This window comes from Somniosus microcephalus, chromosome 2 (genome assembly GCF_052327205.1).
Source record: "Somniosus microcephalus isolate GS21.2 chromosome 2, FLI_Smic_1.0, whole genome shotgun sequence".
Taxonomy (NCBI): domain Eukaryota; kingdom Metazoa; phylum Chordata; class Chondrichthyes; order Squaliformes; family Somniosidae; genus Somniosus; species Somniosus microcephalus.
In genome coordinates this window covers 3,721,085-3,743,333 of record NC_140988.1, presented here as the reverse complement: position 1 = coordinate 3,743,333, position 22,249 = coordinate 3,721,085, and the positions used below count along the sequence as shown (strand labels likewise).

General features: G+C 48.8%; 1 protein-coding gene across 4 annotated transcripts in view; it reads right to left on the bottom strand.

Moving 5' to 3' along the window:
• The window catches only part of LOC147122495 (protein phosphatase 3 catalytic subunit alpha), a 408,075-nt gene that overhangs the window by 147,646 nt on the left and 238,180 nt on the right, over positions 1-22,249 (bottom strand). For all 4 annotated transcript variants that reach the window (XM_086005830.1, XM_086005811.1, XM_086005840.1 and 1 more), the window contains exons 4-5: positions 13,490-13,601; positions 3,404-3,549 (exon numbers count right to left, since the gene is read on the bottom strand). In XM_086005830.1, the coding sequence (XP_085861956.1) occupies positions 3,404-3,549; positions 13,490-13,601 (258 nt within the window). The remainder of the gene's footprint in view (positions 1-3,403; positions 3,550-13,489; positions 13,602-22,249) is intronic.

Sequence of the window (22,249 nt, the reverse complement as noted above, 5' to 3'; positions counted from 1 at the left end):
GCAGAGTGGTAGAGGACTGAAGTACCAATGCACTGCACCACACGCCACCTACAGAACACTTTCAAAACATGTGGGGGGGGGGGGATAAAGACAAATCGCATCGCAAACAGAACACTTTGCTGATTCTGTCTTAATGTGGTTGTTTCACCAGTGAAAAGGACCCTAGCTAAACCTCTTCCTCCCCCCTTCAAGACTCTTCAAAACCTACCACTTTGACCAAGCTCTTGGTCGCCCCTCCTAACATCACTTCCTTTGGTTCAGTCTCAAATTTTTGTCTGATTTACGTTTCGGTGAAGCACCTTGGGACGTTTTCCTACGTTAAAAGCGCTATATAAATGCAAGTTGTTGTGCAGCCGTCTTAAGTCATATGCATTCTAGAATCTATTATTAAGGACGTGGTAACAGGGCACTTAGAAAATAATAAGATTGGGCAGAGTCAACACGGATTTATGAAAAGGAAATCGTGTTTGACAAATCTATTTTTTGAGGTTGTAACTAATAGAATAGATAAGGGGGAACCAGTGGGTGTGGTGTATTTGGATTTTCAGAAGGCTTTCGATAAGGTGCCACACGAGATTATTAAACAAAATTAGGGCTCATGGGATTGGGGGTAATAGACTAGCATGGATTGAGGATTGGTTAACGGACAGAAAACAGAGAGTAGGAATAAACGGGTCATTTTCGGGTTGGCAGGCTGTAACTAGTGGGGTACCGCAAGGATCAGTGCTTGGGCCTCAGCTATTCACAATCTACATCAATGATTTGGATGAGGGGACCAAATGTAATTTATCCAAGTTTGCTGATGATACAAAGCTGGGTGGGAATGTAAGTTGTGAGGAGGATGCAAGGAGGCTTCAAGGGGATATAGACAGGCTAAGTGAGTGGGCAAGAACATGGCAAATGGAATATAATGTGGAGAAATGTGAAGTTATCCACTTTGGTAGGAAAAGTAGAAAAGCAGAGTATTTTTTAAATGGTGAGAGATTGGGAAATGTCGGTGTTCAGAGGGACCTGGGTGTCCTTGTACACGAATCACTGAAAGTTAACATGCAGGTACAGCAAGCAATTAGGAAAGCAAATGGTATGTTGGCCTTTATTATAAGAGGATTTGAGTATAAGAGTAAAGACGTCCTGCTGCAATTATATAGGGCCCTGGTGAGACCACACCTGGAGTATTGTGCACAGTTTTGGTCTCCTTACCTAAGGAAGGATATACTTGCCATAGAGGGAGTGCAACGAAGGTTCACCAGACTGGTTCCTGGGATGGGGGGGATTGTCCTATGAGGAGAGATTGAGTAGACTAGGCCTATATTCTCTGGAGTTTAGAAGAATGAGAGGTGATCTCATTGAAACATACAAAATTCTTACAGGGCTTGACAGGGTAGATGCAGGGAGGATGTTTCCCCTGGCTGGGGAGTCTAGAACCAGGGGTCACAGTCTCAGGATAAGGGGTCGGCCATTTAGGACTGAGATGAGGAGAAATTTCTTCATTCAGAGGGCGGTGAATCTTTGGAATTCTCTACCCCAGAGGGCAGTGGAGGCTCAGTCGTTGAGTATATTCAAGACTGAGATCGATAGATTTTTGGATATTAAGCGAATCGAGGGATATGGCGATCGGGCGGGAAAGTGGAGTTGAGGTCGATGATCAGCCGTGATCTTATTGAATGGCGGAGCAGGCTCGAGGGGCTGAATGGCCGACTCCTGCTCCTAATTCTTATGTTATGTTCTTTTTCCTGTATTGTACACAAGCCCATAACCTCCAGGAGCATCGCCTTTTCATTCTTCTCATGTTCTCTTTGCAAATTAGAGATTTACTGCGTTTCTATTTCTCTTCTTACAACATCTTCTAGAAGATGAAAGCAGATGGACCTCGCATTTAATGTGGGAAACGCTGCTCTCAACCAGTAACAATGTAGAGCCAGCAGCCGGACTTATAATGCTGCCTGCGCATCACTGCACCCCTCACTTTGTGCAGCTGATTTTCCCCCCCTCCTTTCTCGACTTGTTTTATTCCTTCTTCCTCTCATGAAGTGCCTCGCCTTTCTTCCGGAGCTACAGCAGCAAAGCACTGGTCGCTTCCGGATAGCTCAGTGGGCAGCACTCTCGCCTGAGTCAGAAGGTTGTGGGTTTAAATCCCACTCCAGAGACTTGAGCACAAAATCTAGGATATCACTCTAGTGCAGTACTGAGGGAGCGCCGCACTGTCGGAGGGGCAGTACTGAGGGAGCGCCGCACTGTCGGAGGGGCAGTACTGAGGGAGCGCCGCACTGTCGGAGGGGCAGTACTGAGGGAGCGCCGCACTGTCGGAGGGGCAGTACTGAGGGAGCGCCGCACTGTCGGAGGGGCAGTACTGAGGGAGCGCCGCACTGTCGGAGGGGCAGTACTGAGGGAGCGCCGCACTGTCGGAGGGGCAGTACTGAGGGAGCGCCGCACTGTCGGAGGGGCAGTACTGAGGGAGCGCCGCACTGTCGGAGGGGCAGTCCTGAGGGAGTGCTGCACTGCCAGAGGTACCGTCTTTCGGGTGAGACGTTAAACAGAGGCCTCGTCTGCTCTCTCAGGTGAACGTAAAAGATCCCATGGCACTATTCTGAATAAGAGCAGGGGAGTTCTCCCCAGTGTCCTGGAGCCAATATTTATCCCTCAATCAGCATCACAAACAGATTATCTGATCATTTATCACATTGTTGTTTGTGGGATCTTGCGGTGTGCAAATTGGCTGCTGCGTTTCCTACATTACAACAGTGACTACACTTAAAAAATTACTTCATTGGCTGTAAAGCGCTTTGCGACGTCCTGAGGTTGTGAAAGGCGCTATAGAAATGCAAGTTCTTTCTTTCTGATGCAAAAGCATCAACAGCTCTCAGCGAAGTTAAAAGCCGAAGCCCTTCAGAGACTGGCAACGTACCAAATGTTGTGGGTTGGCCGTTGGGTAGGAAAGAGGGGAATGGAACATGACAATTACACTCTTGTTGCAGCTGACATGATTTGAGCCCAATTACAGACAAGTGTTCCTGATGGCCGAGGAGATGCCAATCACCGTGACTGACCCACGACCTGTTCTGGAGACAACTGACCCTCTGCAGTTGAAATTCTATCCCGTTACAGGAAGAGAAACCCTGGCGGCTGGACAGCTCAAAGCCAGAAAGCTTTAAGTACCTGCAGGCTACGACTTCGAAAATAGCTGAAGCACTGCTCACTGCGGAAAAGGTCTGTAAGACACATGTTGACCGCTTCGTTTTGACCTTTGAGTGGGTCAGATTCATTAGCAATTTACTTAAATCAATGGAGCATTACAGCAACCACTTTAAGGAAGTTGTAAATGTCAAATTATGTGCTTTACAACAAGCAATTAAAAAGTGACAAAGCTAACAGAACGGTTATTTGCAGGGATGACTAGACTTACTTTCTTGATGTCATCTAAGGTGTTGACCTCAGGTGAGAGTCCGCCATGTACGCACAGGAACTGCTGGTTCATCAGGGCAGCCAATGGGAGGCAGTCAAAAGCGTCCATGCACGCATCGTATATTCGTTCTGAATATTTAATTTTACCTATTGGAGAGAAACAGATGTCACACAAGAGTTTTACTCTCAAAACTACAGCTGTACCAAGCTAATTGTTAGTGATTCCGATAGAATCAGAGCTATTCAGCCAGGCATGTCTGTGCAATTTCCGTGCAGGGCAAGTCCGAAAATAATCCCATTGCCCCGTTCTCCCCCAAAGCACAATTTAAAATGTTTACCCACTCTTCCCTTAAAAATGTAACGGCCTTTGTCTCAATGACTGGCTGTGGCAAAGTGGGGCTATAGTCTCGGGATAAGGGGTCGGCCATTTAGGACTGAGATGAGGAGGAATTTCTTCACTCCGAGGGTGGGGAATCTTTGGAATTCTCTGCCCCAGAGGGCTGTGGAGGCTCAGTCGTTGAGTATATTCAAGGCTGAGATCGATAGATTTTTGGACTCTAGGGGAATCGAGGGATATGGAGATCGGGCGGGAAAGCGGAGTTGAGGTCGAAGATCAGCCATGATCTTATTGAATGGCGGAGCAGGCTCGAGGGGCCGAATGGCCGACTCCTGCTCCTAATTCTTATGTCCTTATTCTATGCTTTAATAACCAATACTGGCCCACTGAAGACTAGAATACTCTGCACAGTTCCAGTCTCCATATGATCAAAAGGATACGCAGGCACTGGGGAAGATGCAAAAAGATTTACAAGGATGACATTGGAACTGAGAGGTTATAACGATCAGGAAAGACTGAACAGGCTGGGGCTCTTTTCTCTAGAAAAGAGAAGGCTGAGGGATGACCTGATAGAAACTTTTAAAATGATGAAGGGGTTCGATAGGGTCGACGCAGAGAAGATGTTTCCACTTGTGGGAGCGACCCAAACTAGGGGCCATCAATATAAGATAGTCACTAATAAATCCAAAAGGGAATTCAGGAGAAACTTCTTTCCCCAGAGAGTGGGGAGAATGTGGAACTCGCTACCACAGGGAGTGGTCGAGGTGAATAGTATCGATGTATGTAAGGGAAATCTAAACAAGGACATGCAAAAAGATTTACAAGGATGACACTGGGAGAAGGGAATCGTAGTAAATGTTGATAGGATGAGATGAAGAGAGGTGGGAGGAGGCTCGTGTGGAGCATAAACTAATCTGAAATCTCTAAACCGAACAGTCAAAAAACTCAAAATGTGACACAGGTTGAGACCGCAATGCTAGACTGCGTGGTTATTACAGGCAGCAGAAAACCTATCCCAGTTTCAGAAGCAAAATGCATTTTTTCCAGCTAATTATCAAAGATATTGGTGTGTAGTGAGTGGCAGACTTAGATGAATGGATGGATGATGTTTTTTGGAGACCTGTTCACCACACTCTCTCGTTGAGAAGGCAGGTCGATGCCAGGCCACAGACTGGAGCTAGTCTCAAAAAAGCCATGAACTCGATCACTGCTTGGGACAACCAATATAGGGGCATGCTCGAGTTTTATGACTTGGAAAAGTAAATCAACACAAGGCAAAAACATCACCGTTTCTCCAGGGGCCTAAAGCATTTCTATGGAAAATTATTTGAAATGCAATATGGTAAAGATATAAATGAATGAAAAGAAATTTTTAAAGTGAAAGTAATTACAGTTGGCACACAAGGCAGTTATTATTTCCACACTGCTCTGAAGCAAAAAGACCAAGCTAGCAATTAACAGCTGGTGACTGATACCACAGGACAACAGCCTGTATTTATATAGCGCCTTTAACGTAGTAAATCGTCCCAAGGCGCTTCACAGGAGCGATTATCAGGCAAAATTTGACACCGAGCCACATAAGGAGATATTAGGACAGGTGACCAAAAGCTTGGTCAAAGAGGTCGGTTTTAAGGAGCGTCTTAAAGGAGGAGAGGCGAAGAGGTTTAGGGGGGTAATTCCAGAGCTTAGGACCCAGGCAGCTGAAGGCACGGCCGCCAATGGTGGAGCGATGGAAGTGGGGGATGCTCAAGAGGCCAGAATTAGAGGAGCGCAGAGATCTCGGAGGGTTGTGGGGCTGGAGGAAATTAGAGATAGGGAGGGGCGAGGACACGGAGGGATTTGAACACAAGGATGAGAATTTTAAATCTGAGGCGTTGCCGGACTGGGAGCGAGCACAGGGAAGCATTGGAGAGCATGAGCGGTACAATTCAAAGGAAGGGAACTTTTCAAAAGGTGCCGGTCCCAAGGAGGTTAGAGTGCTGCACAGACCAGCTCGTACGCATGACACTAAACTATATGCACCATAGGTCACATCAGCATCTCCATGTGCAGAGATCGTACACAAGTGTCTTTTGATTCATGCAATGAAAATAATTTAGAAAAGGATTCTCAAAAGTGCTCGAATACTAAGAATGTCTCATGTGATCCTTTCACAGGAGCATGGAGAAGCCATCGATCAGGCATAACTGCAGAAAACGCTGGAAACACTCAGCAGGTCAGGGCAGCATCCGTAGAGAGAGAAACAGGGTCAACGTTTCGGGTCGAAGACCCTTCGTCAGAACTGGAAAAAAAGCAGGAAAAGGGACAGATTTTAAAGCAAGTGGGGGCTGGGAAAAGGGGGAGGGGATGAAAGAACAACAGGGAAGGTCAGTGATAGGATAGAAAGCAGGAGAGGTTAAGGATAGAAAGCGGGAGAGATTAAGAGACATTGAGATATTCAAGGAACAAAGGATGGCTCTAGACGATAGCAAAATACTGCGGATGCTGGAAATCCGAAACAACTACAGAAAATGCTGGAAAAACTCAGCAGGCCCGGCAGCATCCGTGGAGAGAGAAAGAGAGTCAACGTTTCAGGTCGAAACCCTTCGCCAGGACTAAGAAAAAAAGGCAGGAAATGAAACAGATGAAGATGGCTCTGGATGAAGTGTGAATGGCGCTGGCAGAATGAGGGGCAGCTGCCCTGTGGGGGGGGGGGGGGGGGGGGGGGGGGAAGAAAAAAGCCCCGACAAAAGTGTGGATTAAAAAAAAGAGAAAATCTATATATATATATATATATATATATGATAGGGGCCGAGGTTATGATCTGAAATTGTTGAACTCTATGTTGAGTCCGAAGGCTGTAAAGTGCCTAATCGAAAGATGAGGTGCTGTTCCTCGAGCTTACGCTGAGCTTCTGTGGAACAATGTAAGAGCCCGAGGACGGTGAGGTCTGAGTGGGAGTGGGGCGGTGAATTAAAGTGACAGGCGACCGGAAGCTCGGGGTCACCCTTACAGACTGAACGGAGGTGTTCCGCAAAGTGGTCCCCAATCTGCGTTTGGTCTCCCCAATGTAGAGGAGACCGCATCGTGAGCAGCGAATACAGTATACTAGATTGCAAGAAGTACAAGTAAATCGCTGTTTCACCCGGAAGGGGTGTTTGGGGCCCTGGACAGTGGGAAGGGGGCAGGTATAAGGGCAAGTGTTGCATCTCCTGCGCTTGCTGGGGTGGTAGAGGAGTGGACTAGGGTGTCACGGAGGGAGCGGTCCCTACGGAATGGTGAAAGGGGAGGTGAGGGGAAGATGCGTTTGGTGGTGGGATCATGATGGAGGTGGCAGAATTGGCGGCGGATGATCCACTGAATGTGGAGGCTGGTGGGGTGAAAGGTGAGGACAAGGGGAACTCTATCGTGGTTCCGGAAGGGAGGGGCAGGGGTGAGGGCAGAAGTGCGGGAGATAGAATGGACACAGTCAAGGGCCGTGTCAACCACAGTAGAGGGGAATCCTCGGTTGAGGAAAAAGGAAGACATGTCGGAAGCACTGGTGTGGAAGGTGGCATCGTCAGAGCAGATGCGGCGGAGACGGAGAAACTTGGAGAATGGAATAGAGTCCTTACAGGGGGCGGGGTGGGAGGAAGTGTAGTCCAGGTAGCTGTGGGAGTCAGTGGGCTTGTAGTGAATGTTGGTCAATAACCTATCCCCAGAGATGGAGACGGAGAAGTCGAGGAAGGGAAGGGATGAGTTGGAGATGGACCATGTGAAGGTGAGGGAAGGGTAGAAATTGGAAGCAAAGTAAATGAACTTGTCTAGTTCAGGGCGAGAGCAGGACACTGCACCGATACAGTCATCGATGTACCGGAAACAGAGGTGAGGGAGGGACCCGAGTAGGACTGGTGGAACAAAGAATGTTCCACATATCCCACGAAAAGGCAGGCATAGCTAGGGCCCATGCGGGTTCCCATAGCAACACCTTTGCTTTGGAGGAAGTGAGTGGAGTCAAAGGAGAAGTTGTTCAATGTGAGAACAAGTTCAGCCAGGCGGAGGAGGGTGGATGGGGACTAGTTGGGCCTCTGGCAAACCATCTGGCAAACAGGAGTGTGCCCTACAGCGTTAAACAACAACACCCACGCTCTAATCAATCAGCAGCCCAAATATACACATCGCAGATATTATTTAGTGATGAATGAGCCAGAGAACGATGAACAAACGTCACTGGTTGAACAGAGTTAACCAGCGATGGGTGACGGAAAGAAGTCTCATGTTGAACATCTCCCAAGTGGCCTCAGGACAAGGCTTCCGACAGAGATGGCTGGAACCCGAGCATCACATCGCACCGGCAACACGCCCACAGAATGCAAGGGATGAGTAAATGGGGCTCTGCACTGCAGTCTGCCATTGAACTGGGAGAAACACCAGTGATGGTGACCACGGTTTTTGCAGACTACAGGCAACAATGCAAACACTTCTGACAAAGTCTCCCACTGCTGATCCGGGTGCTGTGGAGTCCAAAACACAGAGGTTGTCAAAATCAACTTTTATTTACTTAGAATCAAAGACGGATTGAAAAGACCTCAGAGACTCAATGACCCCTGACTCGCAGGAGAGGAGTTCCAGCAATGCAAGGAGATGGGGTTGAGCAACAGCAATGTCGGTGTCGATCCTGCAGGACCCCAGCTTCTGTAATCTCTGCTTGTAATTTAACACCTGGAGTCAGGCCATCAGTCTGGTAAATCTATGCTGCACTCTCTCTCTCCAGGACCGCAGGATGCCCCAAAGCGATTTACAGCCAACAGAGCACTTTTGAAGCATAGTCACTGTTGTAATAATGGAAATGTGGCAGCCAATTCACGCACAGCAAGATCCCACGAACAGCAATGTGATAATGACCAGATAATCTGTTTTTAGTGATGTTGATTTGAGAGATAAATATGGAGGTCAAACTCCAAACCATCGTTAACACTTTCACCGAAGTGTACGAGAGCATGGGTCTTACATTAAACATCCGTAAGACAAAGGTCCTCTACCAACCTGCCCCCACCACACAGTACTGCCCCCGATTATCAAAATCCACGATAAGGCCTTGGACAACGTGGACCATTTTCCATACCTCGGGAGCCTACTGTCAACAATGGCAGATGTTGATGATGAAGTCCAACACCGCCTTCAGTGTGCCAGTGCAGCCTTCGGTCGCCTGAGGAAGAGAGTGTTTGAAGACCAGGACCTCAAACCCGGCACTAAGCTCATGGCCTGCAGAGCAGTAGTGATACCCGCCCTGCTGTATGCCTCAGAGACATGGACCATGTACAGCAGGCACCTCAAAGCACTGGAGAGGTACCACCAACGCTGCCTCCGCAAGAACCTGCAAATCCATTGGCAGGATAGGCGCACCAACGTCAGTGTTCTTGCTCAGGCCAACATCCCCAGCATCGAAGCTCTGACCACGCTCGATCAGCTCCGATGGACGGGTCACATCGTCCGCATGCCCGATACGAGACTCCCAAAACAAACGCTCTACTCGGAGTTCCGGCACGGCAAGAGAGCCCCAGGTGGGCAGAGGAAACGCTTCAAGGACACCCTCAAAGCCTCCTTGAAAAAGTGTAACATCCCCACCGACACCTGGGAATCCCTGGCCCAAGACCGCACAAAGTGGAGGAGAAGCATCTGGGAAGGCGCCGAACACCTCGAGTCTCTTCGCCGGGAGCAAGCGGAAGCCAAGCGCAGGCAGCGCAAGGAGCGCACGTCAACCCAAGCGCCCCACCCGCCCGCCCCTTCAACCACCGTCTGCCCCACCTGTGACAGAGACTGTAGGTCCCGCATTGGGCTCACCATTCAGCTGAGAACTCATTTTTAATGTGGAAGCAAGTCATCCTCGGTTCCGAGGGACTGCCTAAGAAGAAGAAATATTGGCCCCAGGGCATGGAGGAGAACTCCCCTGCTCTCCTTCGAAATAGTGGCCGGAGATTTAACAGGATTCATCATCATTAAACAAATAAATTAATTTATTTTGGGGCTAACATTCATAAATAAATTTTAATACGGTGGTTGGGGGGGGGGGGGGGGGGGGGGGGGGGGACGTCTGTATTGCTATCGCTCACTTGTTTACTTGCATCTATTTTTAATTAAAAGTTTGCCCACAGACGGAAATCTGGTCCCGTGTGGTCCTATAAAATGTCAATGATGTAACTCGAGACACCTGCCGATTTTGATGGTAATGTTTTGGATAACTTCGGGCGTGCTGCATATTTATTGAAAATTGTTTAACCCGTTCATCATGAATATTTATAAAAGAGGGGGTGGGTGCTGGGAGACATACACTTCACAGTAAAAATAGTTTGTAATGTTTCCTAGTCTTGCTGCTGACAAGGTATTAGCGTTTGGTATAATGTATTCTGATGTTTTCTACCTTAAACCTCCTCCAGCCCTACAACCCTCCGAGATCTCGGCGCTCCTCTGATTCTGGCCTCTTGCGCATCCCTGGTTTTAATCGCTCCACCATTGGCGGCCGTGCCTTCAGCCGCCCAGGCCCCACGTTCTGGATTTCCCTCCCTAAACCTCTCCGCCTCTCTCTCCTTCTTTAAAAGCAACTTCTCTGACCCAAGCTTTTGGTCACCTGTGTCAAAACTACATTAAAGGCGCTATATAAATGCAAGTTGCTGTTGATGTCTGCAGCACCAAACCAATTCAGATTCCACTAAGTAATCGATACCCCAAGGCTGAACCTTTATAAAGCGCTGGTTAGGCCACAACTGGAGTATTGTGTCCAGTTCTGGTCACCACACTTTAGGAAGGATGTGAAGGCCCTTGAGAGGGTGCAGAGGGGATTTACCAGAATGGTTCTGGGGATGGGAGATCTTAGCTACAAGGACAGGTTGGAGAAGCTGGATTTGTTTTCATTAGAGCAAAGGAGGTTGAGGGGTGATTTGAGAGAGGTGTACAAGATTATGACAGGTTTGGATAGGCTAGACGGGGAAAGGCTGTTCCCACTAGTTGATGGTACAAGGACTAGGGGACACAGATTTAAGGTTTTGAGCAAGAGATACAGGGGGGACGTGAGGAAAAACTTTTTTACGCAGTGAGTGGTGAGGACCTGGAACTCGCTGCCGACGGAAGTGGTGGAAGCGGAGACACTCGATGTTTTCAAGGGGAGACTGGATAGGCACTTGAGGGAAATAAACTTGCAGGGCTACGGGGATAGAGCAGGGGGATTGGGACTGAAATAAAACAGAAAATGGCAGAGGATAATCCGTTGAATGTGGAGGCCGGTGGGGTGAAAGGTGAGGACAAGGGGAACCCCATCGTGGTTCCGGGAGGGAGGGGCAGGGGTGAGAGCAGAAGTGCGGGAAATAGAATGGACACGGTAGAGGGGAATCCTCGGCTGAGGAAAAAGGAAGACATGTCGGAAGCACTGGTATGGAAGGTGGCATCGTCGGAGCAAAGGCGGCGGAGACAGAGAAACTGGGAGAATGGAATAGAGTCCTTACAGGAAGCAGGGCGGGAGGAAGCGTAGTTCAGGTAGCTGTGGGAGTCAATGAGCTTTTATCTTTTTTCCCCCCATTTTTTTCCCTCTCTCTCTCTCACGTCAGCTGTTGATGATACTGCCAGTGCCATTTACACTTCATCTAGAGCCATCTTTTGTTTCTTTACTTGTCCCATTACCATCTCCTTTCGCCTCGCACCATCATCCCCTTGGTCATTTAATCTCTCCTGCCTTCCACCCTATCACAGACCTTCCCCTTTGTTCTTTCCTCCCCTCCCCCCTTTCCCTGCCCCCACACTTGCTTAAAAACCTGTTCCATCTCCAGCTTTTTCCAGTTCTGACGAAGGGTCATCGACCTGAAACGTTAACTCTGTTTCTCTCTCCACAGATGTTGCCTGACCTGCTGAGTGTTTCCAGGGTTTTCTGTTTTTATTTCAGATTTCCAGTATCCGCAGTGTTTTGCTTTTGTATTCGGGGAATGGGACTGACTGGATTGCTCCAGAGAGCCGGCACGGACTCGATGGGCCGAATGGCCTCCTTCTGTGCTGTTATGCCTCGATGAAATGACAATAGCTGGGTTTGCACGGGTGCTGCTCAGCGAGGCTCGGACAGCAAGGTTAACAGTAGCAGGGAGCAAGTTCTGTGAGCTGATCCCTCCGTCGTAGAGACTTTTGATTTGCAACAAAAAAAACTCTCAACTTTTTTTTTGACAACTTGACTTGGCAGCGGAACAATGAACACTCAGCCCAAGGCTCCTGGGGGCAGTGGAGTTGTTCTAACATGCACGAGGAAGTCAAGCAAACTATGCACCACTGTTTCTTAACCTGCCCCATTACCACCTCCTTTTGCCTTGAATATCTCTTAATGTCTCTTAACCTCTCCTGCCTTCTATCCTATCACAGACCTTCCCTTTGTTCTTTCATCCCCTCCCCCCTTTCCCAGCTCCTACACTTGCTTAAAAATCTGTTCCATTTCCTGCTTTTTTCCAGTTCTGACGAAGGGTCATCGACCTGAAACGTTAACTCTGTTTCTCTCTTCACAGATGCTGCCTGACCTGCGGAGTTTCTCCAGCATTTTCTGTTTCTATTTCAGATTTCCAGCATCTGCAGTGTTTTCTTTTTGTACGCACCACTGTGAATACTCTTCATAAATACCAGGCGGACACTGTGGAGCGATGCCAAAGTATTGCATTCTTTCTGGTTGATGATAGTTCTCACGCACCTTTCCACATGTTGAGAATCTTTGAGAAGCAGTTTGTTGGCAGCAAGAAAGATACAATCGCAATATTGGGTGTCCGCCTTCATCTCTAGCTGGGATTTATTTTTAGAAACAAGAAAAACAAAGGGCAAGGAGACAGTAATTCTCCAGCTCAAAAAACCTGACCCGGTTTCTCACTGTCTTGCCACAAGCTTGAATAAATTTTACACTACTCGTGCCAATACTGCTGCCCTCGCTCGCATCGTGTGTGTCAGCTGCACCAGAAAACAGATGTGCTACTTCGGAACTTCACAAACCAGCACAGATAACCTCCAAAATGAAATGAGGCTTTAGAAGAGGTTTTGTGGGCATATCAGCCACACACCACCAGCAGTTACTTCAAACTAATTTTAACTTTTTTTTGTGCGCACTTTATGGCATGAACATGTCACAGAATCACACAGCACGGAAGGAAGCCATTCGGCCCATCGTGCCTGTGCCAGCTCTTTGAATGAGCTCTCCAATTAGTCCCACTCCCTCCTGCTCTTTCCCCAGAGCCCTGCAAATTTTTCCTTTTCAAATATTGATCCAATTCCCTTTTGAAAGTTACTATTGAATCTGCTTCCACCGCCCTTTCAGGCAGCGCGTTCCAGATCACAACAACTCGCTGCGTAAAAAACATTCTCCTCATCTCCCCTCTGCCTTTTTTTGCCAATTATCTTAAATCCGTGTCCTCTGGTTACCGACCCTCCTGCCAGTGGAAAGTTTCTACTTATTTTACTCTCTTAAAACCCTTAGGTTTTGAACACCTCTATTAAATCTCCCCTTAACCTTCTCTGCTCTAAGGAGAACGACCCCAGCTTCTCCAGTCTCTCCACATAACTGAAGTCCCTCATCCCCGGCACCATTCTGGTAAATCTCCTCCGCACCCTCTCCAAGGCCCTGACATCCTTCCTAAAGTCTGGTGTCCAGAATTGGAGACAAAACTCCAGCTGGGGCCTATAAAGGTTTACAATAACAACATGGATTCTGATCATTAATCTTCAGTCACTGCAGAAGCATTCTTAACACAACAGAAATGAGATGCAATCCGTACTCACATTCCTGTTTAAAGGTGAAATACTCCGTCAAATGCCGACATTCATGGTTCCCACGAAGTAAAAACAAGGTTTTTGGATACAAGATTTTCAAGGCCCAAAGGTACAGCACGCACTGAAAAGTAAAATAAACCTCAGTGAGTCAGGATAACCAAAGAGCACTGTACACATTAGTGAGCAGAGTCCTCCCAAACTCCTGACCTCTACCACCTAGAATGACATGGGCATGGGCAGCAGGCGCATGGGAACACCACCACACCATCCTGACTTGGAAGTATATCGGCCATTCCTTCATCGTCGCTGGGTCAAAATCCTGGAACTCCCTCCCTAACAGCACTGTGGGAGCACCTTCACCACACGGACTGCAGCGGTTCAAGAAGGTGGCTCACCACCACCTTCTCGAGGGCCACTAGGGATGGGCAATAAATGCCGGCCTTGCCCGCGATGCCCACATCCCAGGAACGAATTAAATAAAAGTAAGCTTAGCTCACCACGGAAAATATGGCCAAAGACCTGAAAAGCTCACTGTACACCAGCAGGGATCGCTATTAGCCCATGGAAAGCTTCAGGGGAGAGTGGTTAATTACAAACGGCAAACTAAGCTTTTTCTTGTAAAACCTGTAGGGATGAGACAGTGTCACCTGACGGGAACAGAAAAACATTAAGGCAAGTTCCTTCAGGTACTACAAACATGATAACTGTAGTGTCCGAGTATAATAAATAATACACGGACTGCAGGAGAACAATAATAACAGGTATTTACTGAACAGAGGGTAACTTAAGACTGAAATACAGAAGCCTGCTATGGCTTTATATACAGGGGTGGTCACTGCCGGTACTGCAGTATAGAATCAGTTCTTCTCTTAAAGGTACATACACAACAATTCCTCCCCTTTTAGATAAACAGTACATAACATTCATTTAACAACTAAATAATAACTAATTACAATTACAATTTTCTCTGTACTATATACATCAACTGAAATAATCATTTATAAGTTCAGTCTTTGAGGAGGCTTCCTGATCCTGACTGGATAGCGCCTTTCTCGAGTATCCTGTTCTTGCGGCGGAGTTGATTCTGGCTCATTGTCATTGGTTGGTTCGTCAGCTTCCAATACCACTGCTTCTGAGGTAGACGCAATCTGTACTTCGGGTTGATTACCAGGTGCACCTGCTCGTGGTATGGGTTTGGCTTGTTCCTGTGACTTTAGAATCTGGTCAGCATGGCGTCTCACGATGCTCTCTCCAACGTCCACTGTGTACATTAGTGGTCCCTGCTGTGTGCATATCGTTCCTGGCTGCCATTTTTCTGTTCGGTAGTCGCGGGCCAAGACTGGTTGCCCTATCTTGAAGCTCCTGGTTGGCTTCTCATTTATGTGCTGGAATTGCTTATCCTCAACATCTCGTCTTATGTTTGGTTTGAGCAAATCCAGGCAACATCTTAGCCTTCGGTTGAAGAACATTACCGCTGGAGCTTCGTTGGTGACTGCATGTGTCGCATTCCGGTAAGCAAACAAGAAATTATCCACCTTGTGTTGTAGTGGTATGTCGTCATTATACATTGCCTTTATGGCCTTTTTAAAGGTCTGAACAAACCTCTCAGCCAATCCATTTGTGGCTGGATGATATGGGGCAGATGTGTAATGTTTCACCCCATTATTCCTCAGAAACCTCCGGAAATCCTCGGACACAAACTGTGGCCCATTGTCGGAGCAAATCTATTCTGGCAAGCCATTCCTGGCGAAGATGGTCCGTAGGACTGCAATAGTTTTCTCCGTGGTGGTGGAGGACATTTTGATGACCTCTGGCCATTTCGAATGGGCGTCCACAGCGATTAGGAGCATTGAGTCCATAAATAGACCAGCAAAATCAACGTGTACCCGTTGCCATGGAGATGAGGGCCACTCCCATTGATGTAGCGGGGCCTGTGGTGGAGCGTTTTGGACCTTCTGGCATCCTGTGCATCTCTTGGTCATATCCTCGATTTCTTGATCGATTCCCGGCCACCACACAAACGCCCTGGCTAGGCTCTTCATTTTTACCCCTCCCAGATGACCCTCATGAAGCTCATAGAGCACTCTATCTCTCAACTTGGGTGGAATTACCACTTGGGATCCACACATCAAGGTCCCCCGGCACACTGACAGCTGTTCTCTCCTTGGTGAGAATGCTGGCAACAGTGAGTCGCCATGTGCTGGCCATCCCTTCACCGTCAAATCATAGACCCGAGAGTGTGTCGGGTCATTTCGGGTTTCCTTCTCTATACTTGAGTTTGTAACAGGTAGACATTCGACTATGGTCGCATGGGATATCTCAACAGGGTCCACTGCAGGTGCTTCCTCTACCTTAGGCAACGGTAGGCGCGACAGCCCATCAGCGTTTCCATGCTGTTTCGTACCCTTGTACTCTATGTCGTACTGATGTGCCCCTAGAAAAAGTGACCATCTTTGCAGCCGTTGCGCCGTCATCACCGGAACGCACTTCTTTGGGTTAAAAATGGAGACCAGGGGCTGATGATCAGTCAGTAGGGTGAATTTCTGCCCGTGCAGATAGTGATTGAACTTCTTCACCCCCCACACCAGGCTGAGGGCCTCCCTGTCAATCTGGGCGTAGTTACGCTCGGCTGAGGTTAACGAGCGCGACGCAAAGGCTATTGGCCTCTCTGAACCGTCAAGGAATTTGTGTGACAGCACCGCTCCGATGCCGTAGGGAGACGCATCACATGCTAACCGAATCGGTAGTGTTGGATTGTAGTGGGCCAATACTTCTTTTGAAGTGATTAGGCATTTACATTTCTGAAAGGCACGCTTACACTCATCACTCCATTTCCATGTTACTCCAGTTTGCAGTAGGGCGTTCAGTGGGTGCAGAATTGTAGATAAATTCGGCAAGAACTTATGGTAGTACTTCACCAACCCGAGGAACGACCTCAGTTACGACACATTTTCCGGTGCTGGAGCCTTGACTACAGCCTCAATCTTGTCCGGCGACTTATGCAGCCCTTCCTCATCAATCATGTGGCCACAATACGAGATTTGTCTCCTGAAGAACTCGCATTTGGGGCAGTTGGCTCGTAGCCCATATTCCTGTAATCTCGTGAGCACCTGCTCCAGGTTGGCAAGGTGTTCACTGTCATTTTCGCCCGTAACCAGAATGTCGTCCAAATAACACTGGGTCCCCGGGATCCCTTGCAGGACTTGTTCCATCGCCCTCTACCAAATAGCCGGGGCTGATGCTACCCCGAATACCAGTCGATTGTACTGGTAAAGGCCTTTGTGAGTGTTTATCGTGAGGTATTTCCTAGATGCTTCTTCCACCTCCATTTGTAGATACGCTTGGGCCAGATCAATCTTTGTAAAGTGTTTCCCTCCAGATAGTGAGGCGAAAATATCTTCTATCCGTGGAAGTGGATATTGTACTGTGTGCAGGACTGGGTTCACAGTTACCTTGAAGTCCCCACAGATGCGAACCTTCTTCGGTTCCCCAGGCGAGCTGCTCAATGATTTCTTCATTACAGGAACGATGGGTGTGGCCCACTCGCTCCAGTCCACCTTGGACAGCACACCCGAATGCTCCAGACTCTCCAGCTCTGCTTCAACGGCTGGGCGGATCGCGTAAGGTACCGGTCTGGCCTTAAAAAATTTTGGGTTTGCGTTATCTTCGATTTTTATCGTTGCCGTTACTCCTTTTAGAGTCCCAAGTCCTTGTTGGAACACCTCTTTCGCGTCAGTTAGAATCTTTGACAGTCGTCCAGGTGTGACGTCATCATCCTTTTTATCAGTCACAGTTAGCGCCTGAATGGAATGCCAATCCAATTGCATTTTTCGGATCCATTCACGTCCCAATAATGGTGGTCCTCCATCTGGTAGTATATATAGATACAGTTTCTGTGTTTCCTTGCCGTTGTATTCAACTGGCACCCTTATTTTTCCTCTGGGGTAGACTTTTTGCCCCGTGTATGTCTTCAATACAATGGACGTGTCCTTCAAGGGTATGTGTGAGAATAGCCGCTCATAGTCTTGTCGATTCATGACAGTTAGGGCTGATCCTGTGTCCAATTCCATCTTTACTGGGGACCCTGCTATCATGAGGGTGACCCAAATGGTTCGGTGATCCTCCTTTGCGATCACGTTGTGTAACTTTAGACAACTTAGTCTCCTGCTCCCGGAGTCATCACTCTCGTGATCTTCCGAACTACTGTCTGTCAATTTCTTTACTTTCTTGTACTTTTCCTTAGTAATTCTTGTAGTGTTGGTTTTCTTTCCCGACCTGCAGACTCTTGCTATGTGTCCCATTTTCCCACATTGCCTGCATACTTTGTCCTTAAACCAGCAGTCCTTCTGATCATGGGTTGTTCTGCCGCAGCGATAGCACTTTTCTGCTCCATACGCCATTTCGTTAGCGCTGCATTCTTGTGGTTTCTGTTGTATTTCCGCAGCTCCCCGTGCTGCTGCTTCGTAGGAAACTGCCACGCTGAAAGCCTGTTCTAGCGTCAGGTCCTTTTCCGAAAGTAGTCGTTTCTGGGTTCCTTCACTCTGGAGCCCGCAGACAAACTGATCCCGTAAGGTGTCTGCCAGTCCTGCTCCGAACTGGCAGTGCTTCGGTAAGTTGCGTAGTTCCGTAAGATAGTCAGCATTGCTCTCATCTTCGTGCTGGTTTCTTTTATGGAACTTGAATCTTTCTGCTATCAGCAGCGGTGTAGGGTTTAGGTGTTCCTGTAAGGTATTAACAATCTCTTCAAAACTTTTCTCCATTGGTTTAGCTGGGGTAATTAAATTCCGCAATAGGCCGTACGTTCTCGCGCCCATCAAATTGAATAATACCGACGCCTTCTTTCCATCGGCCACCTCATTTGCCTTGCAGTACACTTCAATTCTTTCCACATACGTGGTCCAGTCTTCTACCTCGTTGTCGAAAGCAGTGATACTGCCACTTTTCGGCATCTTGGGTGATTTAAAATGGCGACTCCCGCGCTTTTTCTTCTTCACCAATGGATTAAAATGGCGCCTCCCGCGCTTTTCCTTCTTCCCCAATGGAATAAAATGGCGCCTCCCGCGCTTTTCCTTCTTCCCCTTGCTGCCACGCTGCTCCAAGCGTTCTGCAGGGTAATGGCGGCGACCCGCGGCTTCGGCGCGTCTCACTTTTCCTTCCCCTTGTTTTATTTTCGCTACGCTGCCCGATTCTTGAGCACCAACCGCGCCCTGTGTGCTCCACCCTCTCTCTCTCTCTTTTCCTCCCGACGACGCTGCACGGCCCCTTTGCAGAGCCGCTCGATCGAGCTCGAGCCCGCCGCAGTCCGGAAGGGTCAACGCACTACCTGCTACCAGCACGATTTGCTGGAACACCTTGACTGGGGAGCCAAGCCCAGCTCTCCACGGCCTCTCCTGCAACTCTCCGAACTACGATGAATCCTTGGGCGGTTGCCCGCGGTCGACGCCTGTTGTTCTGACTTCGACCTCCAAAAGCTTCTTCTCAGGGAAAGATCCCCGTGAGGTGATGCAGTACTGCAGGTGAGTTCGAACCTGTTCGTCGCCAATGTAGTGTCCGAGTATAAATAATACATGGACTGCAGGAGAACAATAATAACAGGTATTTACTGAACAGAGGGTAACTTAAGACTGAAGTACAGAAGCCTGCTATGGCTTCATATACAGGGGTGGTCACTGCCGGTACTGCAGTATAGAATCAGTTCTTCTCTTAAAGGTACATACACAACAATAACCAAACAGTAACTAACTACCTCTTTGACCACCTGCCCGAATACCTTGTGTGGCTCGGTGTCAAATTTTGTTTGAAAACACTGAAGCGCCTTGTGAAGTTTTACTACGTTAAACTTGCTGTTTAAATGCAAGTTGTTGGATTTTTCAATGCAGTTGTGATTCAATGTGACGATTTCGGTTACCAATCTGGTGCATTTCCCCTATTTTGAGTCGAGTCTTCGAGCTGGCTTTTCACCTCGTCATTCACTCTTTGCTGAGAAGTCTCATTCGATTGTACAGAAGCCATTGCAAAAACGCTTCACTCCTTCACACAGCCGATTACTGCAGTGGTGGGAATCAATCGCATTCCTTCTTATTTTGCTTTCTCTTACTCTGGCAAAACTAAATCAAATGGATATCGGCTGCATATCGTGACCCCGCTATTCCCGGCCAGAGTGGAGATGATTGGGTAGTTCCCCCGTCAATCACACCTGCTGTAAGTGACTGGGACTGGTTTCACGTACATAACTTATATTATGCAACAATCTTCCACTCACTGCATTTCGTTGGAGAAATAATCCTGCTATTACCGGGAGAAGTTGCTGTAGTCTCAGTCAGGAGTTTTCTTTTGCTGTAGTTCACAGGGACTCTTTTTAAACAGACTCTGTAGACTGTTTGTGGTAGTGTGATGTTGAAATAGACTGCAGACTGTTTGGTGTAGTGTGCTGAGTAAATAGACTCTGTTTGCTTTAAGACCTGCTGCAAGTCCTATCCCACCTCATTGGCTGACACAGTCGTGTCAACAGACACTCTGGTGGATATTTGGTGATTGGCCTCATTTCTGCCAACCAACCACTAACTTTATGCTGCATGGACAGCAAGGTGCAACATTTAGAAGTTTAAAGGCGCTAAGCAACAGACATGCACTGGACGCAAATCTTTTAATTATATATAAACAGAAGCGACACGAAAAATAATGTGGGCCTTAATAGCATTTCACATTTCATGAAGATATCTTCGACTTCCACTGACCCTACCCATCAGTATTTTAATTAGCCCGAAAAGAGCATCTTGAAGAGTGCCTTGAGAGTCTGGCTAGACGCAGGGTCACAGTCGAGAGAGAGTTAATGAGCCTGACCAGATGAAGAATGCTTCAGTGAGCAGACACTCATTATTCCAACGGCTTCAAGTGAACTCTATTTCTAATGCGCATATTAATTTTAGTTCCCACACGGTCTTCAGCTCATCAAGTCCAACACGGCAGGTCACCCCAATATTAATAAACACAAGTTTGTTAGCAAAACACAAGTGGGAAAAAAAATTGTGATAATTGCCTGCAATTACTTGGCTTTTGAGAGGAAATATCCTGGTGAAACACCGAGACTCCACTCGCCCCTCTGCTCGATAAATCGGAACCCCCTCCCCTCGGTAAATCGGAGCCCCCTCCCCTCGGTAAATCGGAGCCCCCTCCCCTCGGTAAATCAGAGGATTCCCCCGCCCCTCGGTAAATCAGAGGCTCCCCCTCCCCTCAGTAAATCAGAGCCCCATCCCCTCGGTAAATCAGAGGATTCCTCCTCCCCTCGGTAAATCAGAGGCTCCCCCTCCCCTCGGTAAATCAGGGCCCCCTCCCCTTGGTAAATCTGAGCCCCCTCCCCTCGGTAAATCGGAGCCCCCTCCCCTCGATAAATCAGAGGGTCCTCCCCTCCCCTCGGTAAATCAGGGCCCCCTTCCCTCGGTAAATCAGAGGAACCCCTCCCCTCGGTAAATCAGAGGATCCCCCCGCCCCTCGGTAAATCAGAGGAACCCCTTCCCTCGGTAAATCAGAGGATCCCCCTCCCCTCGGTAAATCAGAGTCCCCTCCCCTCGGTAAATCAGAGGAACCCCTCCCCTCGGTAAATCAGAGGATCCCCCCTCCCCTCGGTAAATCAGAGGATCCTCCCCTCCCCTCGGTAAATCAGAGTCCCCTCCCCTCGGTAAATCAGAGGAACCCCTCCCCTCGGTAAATCAGAGGGTCCCCCTCCCCTCGGTAAATCCGAGGATCCCCCCCTCCCCTCGGTAAATCAGAGCCCCCTCCCCTCGGTAAATCAGAGGATCCCTCCTCCCCTCGGTAAATCAGAGGATCCCCCCTCCCCTCGGTAAATCAGAGGGTCCCCCTCCCCTTGGTAAATCAGAGCCCCCTCCCCTCGGTAAATCAGAGGATCCCCCTCCCCTCGGTAAATCAGAGGAACCCCTTCCCTCGGTAAATCAGAGGGTCCGCCTCCCCTCGGTAAATCAGAGGATCCCCCTCCCCTCGGTAAATCAGAGGATCCTCCCTCCCCTCGGTAAATCAGAGCCCACTCCCCTCGGTAAATCAGAGGATCCTCCCCCCCCTCGGTAAATCAGAGGATCCCCCCTCCCCTCGGTAAATCAGAGCCCCCTCCCCCTCGGTAAATCAGAGGATCCTCCCCTCCCCTCGGTAAATCAGAGCCCCCTCCCCTCGGTAAATCAGAGGATCCCCCCTCCCCATGGCAAATCAGAGGACCCTCCCCTCGGTAAATCAGAGCCCCCTCCCCCTCGGTAAATCAGAGGATCCTCCCCTCCCCTCGGTAAATCAGAGGATCCCCCCTCCCCATGGCAAATCAGAGGATCCCCCCTCCCCTCGGTAAATCAGAGGATCCCCCCTCCCCTTGGTAAATCAGAGGATCCCCCCTCCCCTCGGTAAATCAGAGGATCCCCCCTCCCCTCGGTAAATCAGAGGATCCCCCTCCCCTCGGTAAATCAGAGGATCCCCCTCCCCTCGGTAAATCAGAGCCCCCCTCCCCTCGGTAAATCAGAGCCCCCTCCACTCGGTAAATCAGAGCCCCCTCCCCTCGGTAAATCAGAGGATCCCCCTCCCCTTGGTAAATCAGAGGACCCTCCCCTCGGTAAATCAGAGCCCCCTCTCCTCGGTCAATCAGAGGATCCCCCCTCCCCTCGGTAAATCAGAGGATCCCCCCTCCCCTCGGTAAATCAGAGGATCCCCCTCCCCTCGGTAAATCAGAGCCCCCTCCCCTCGGTAAATCAGAGCACCCCCCTCCCCTCGGTA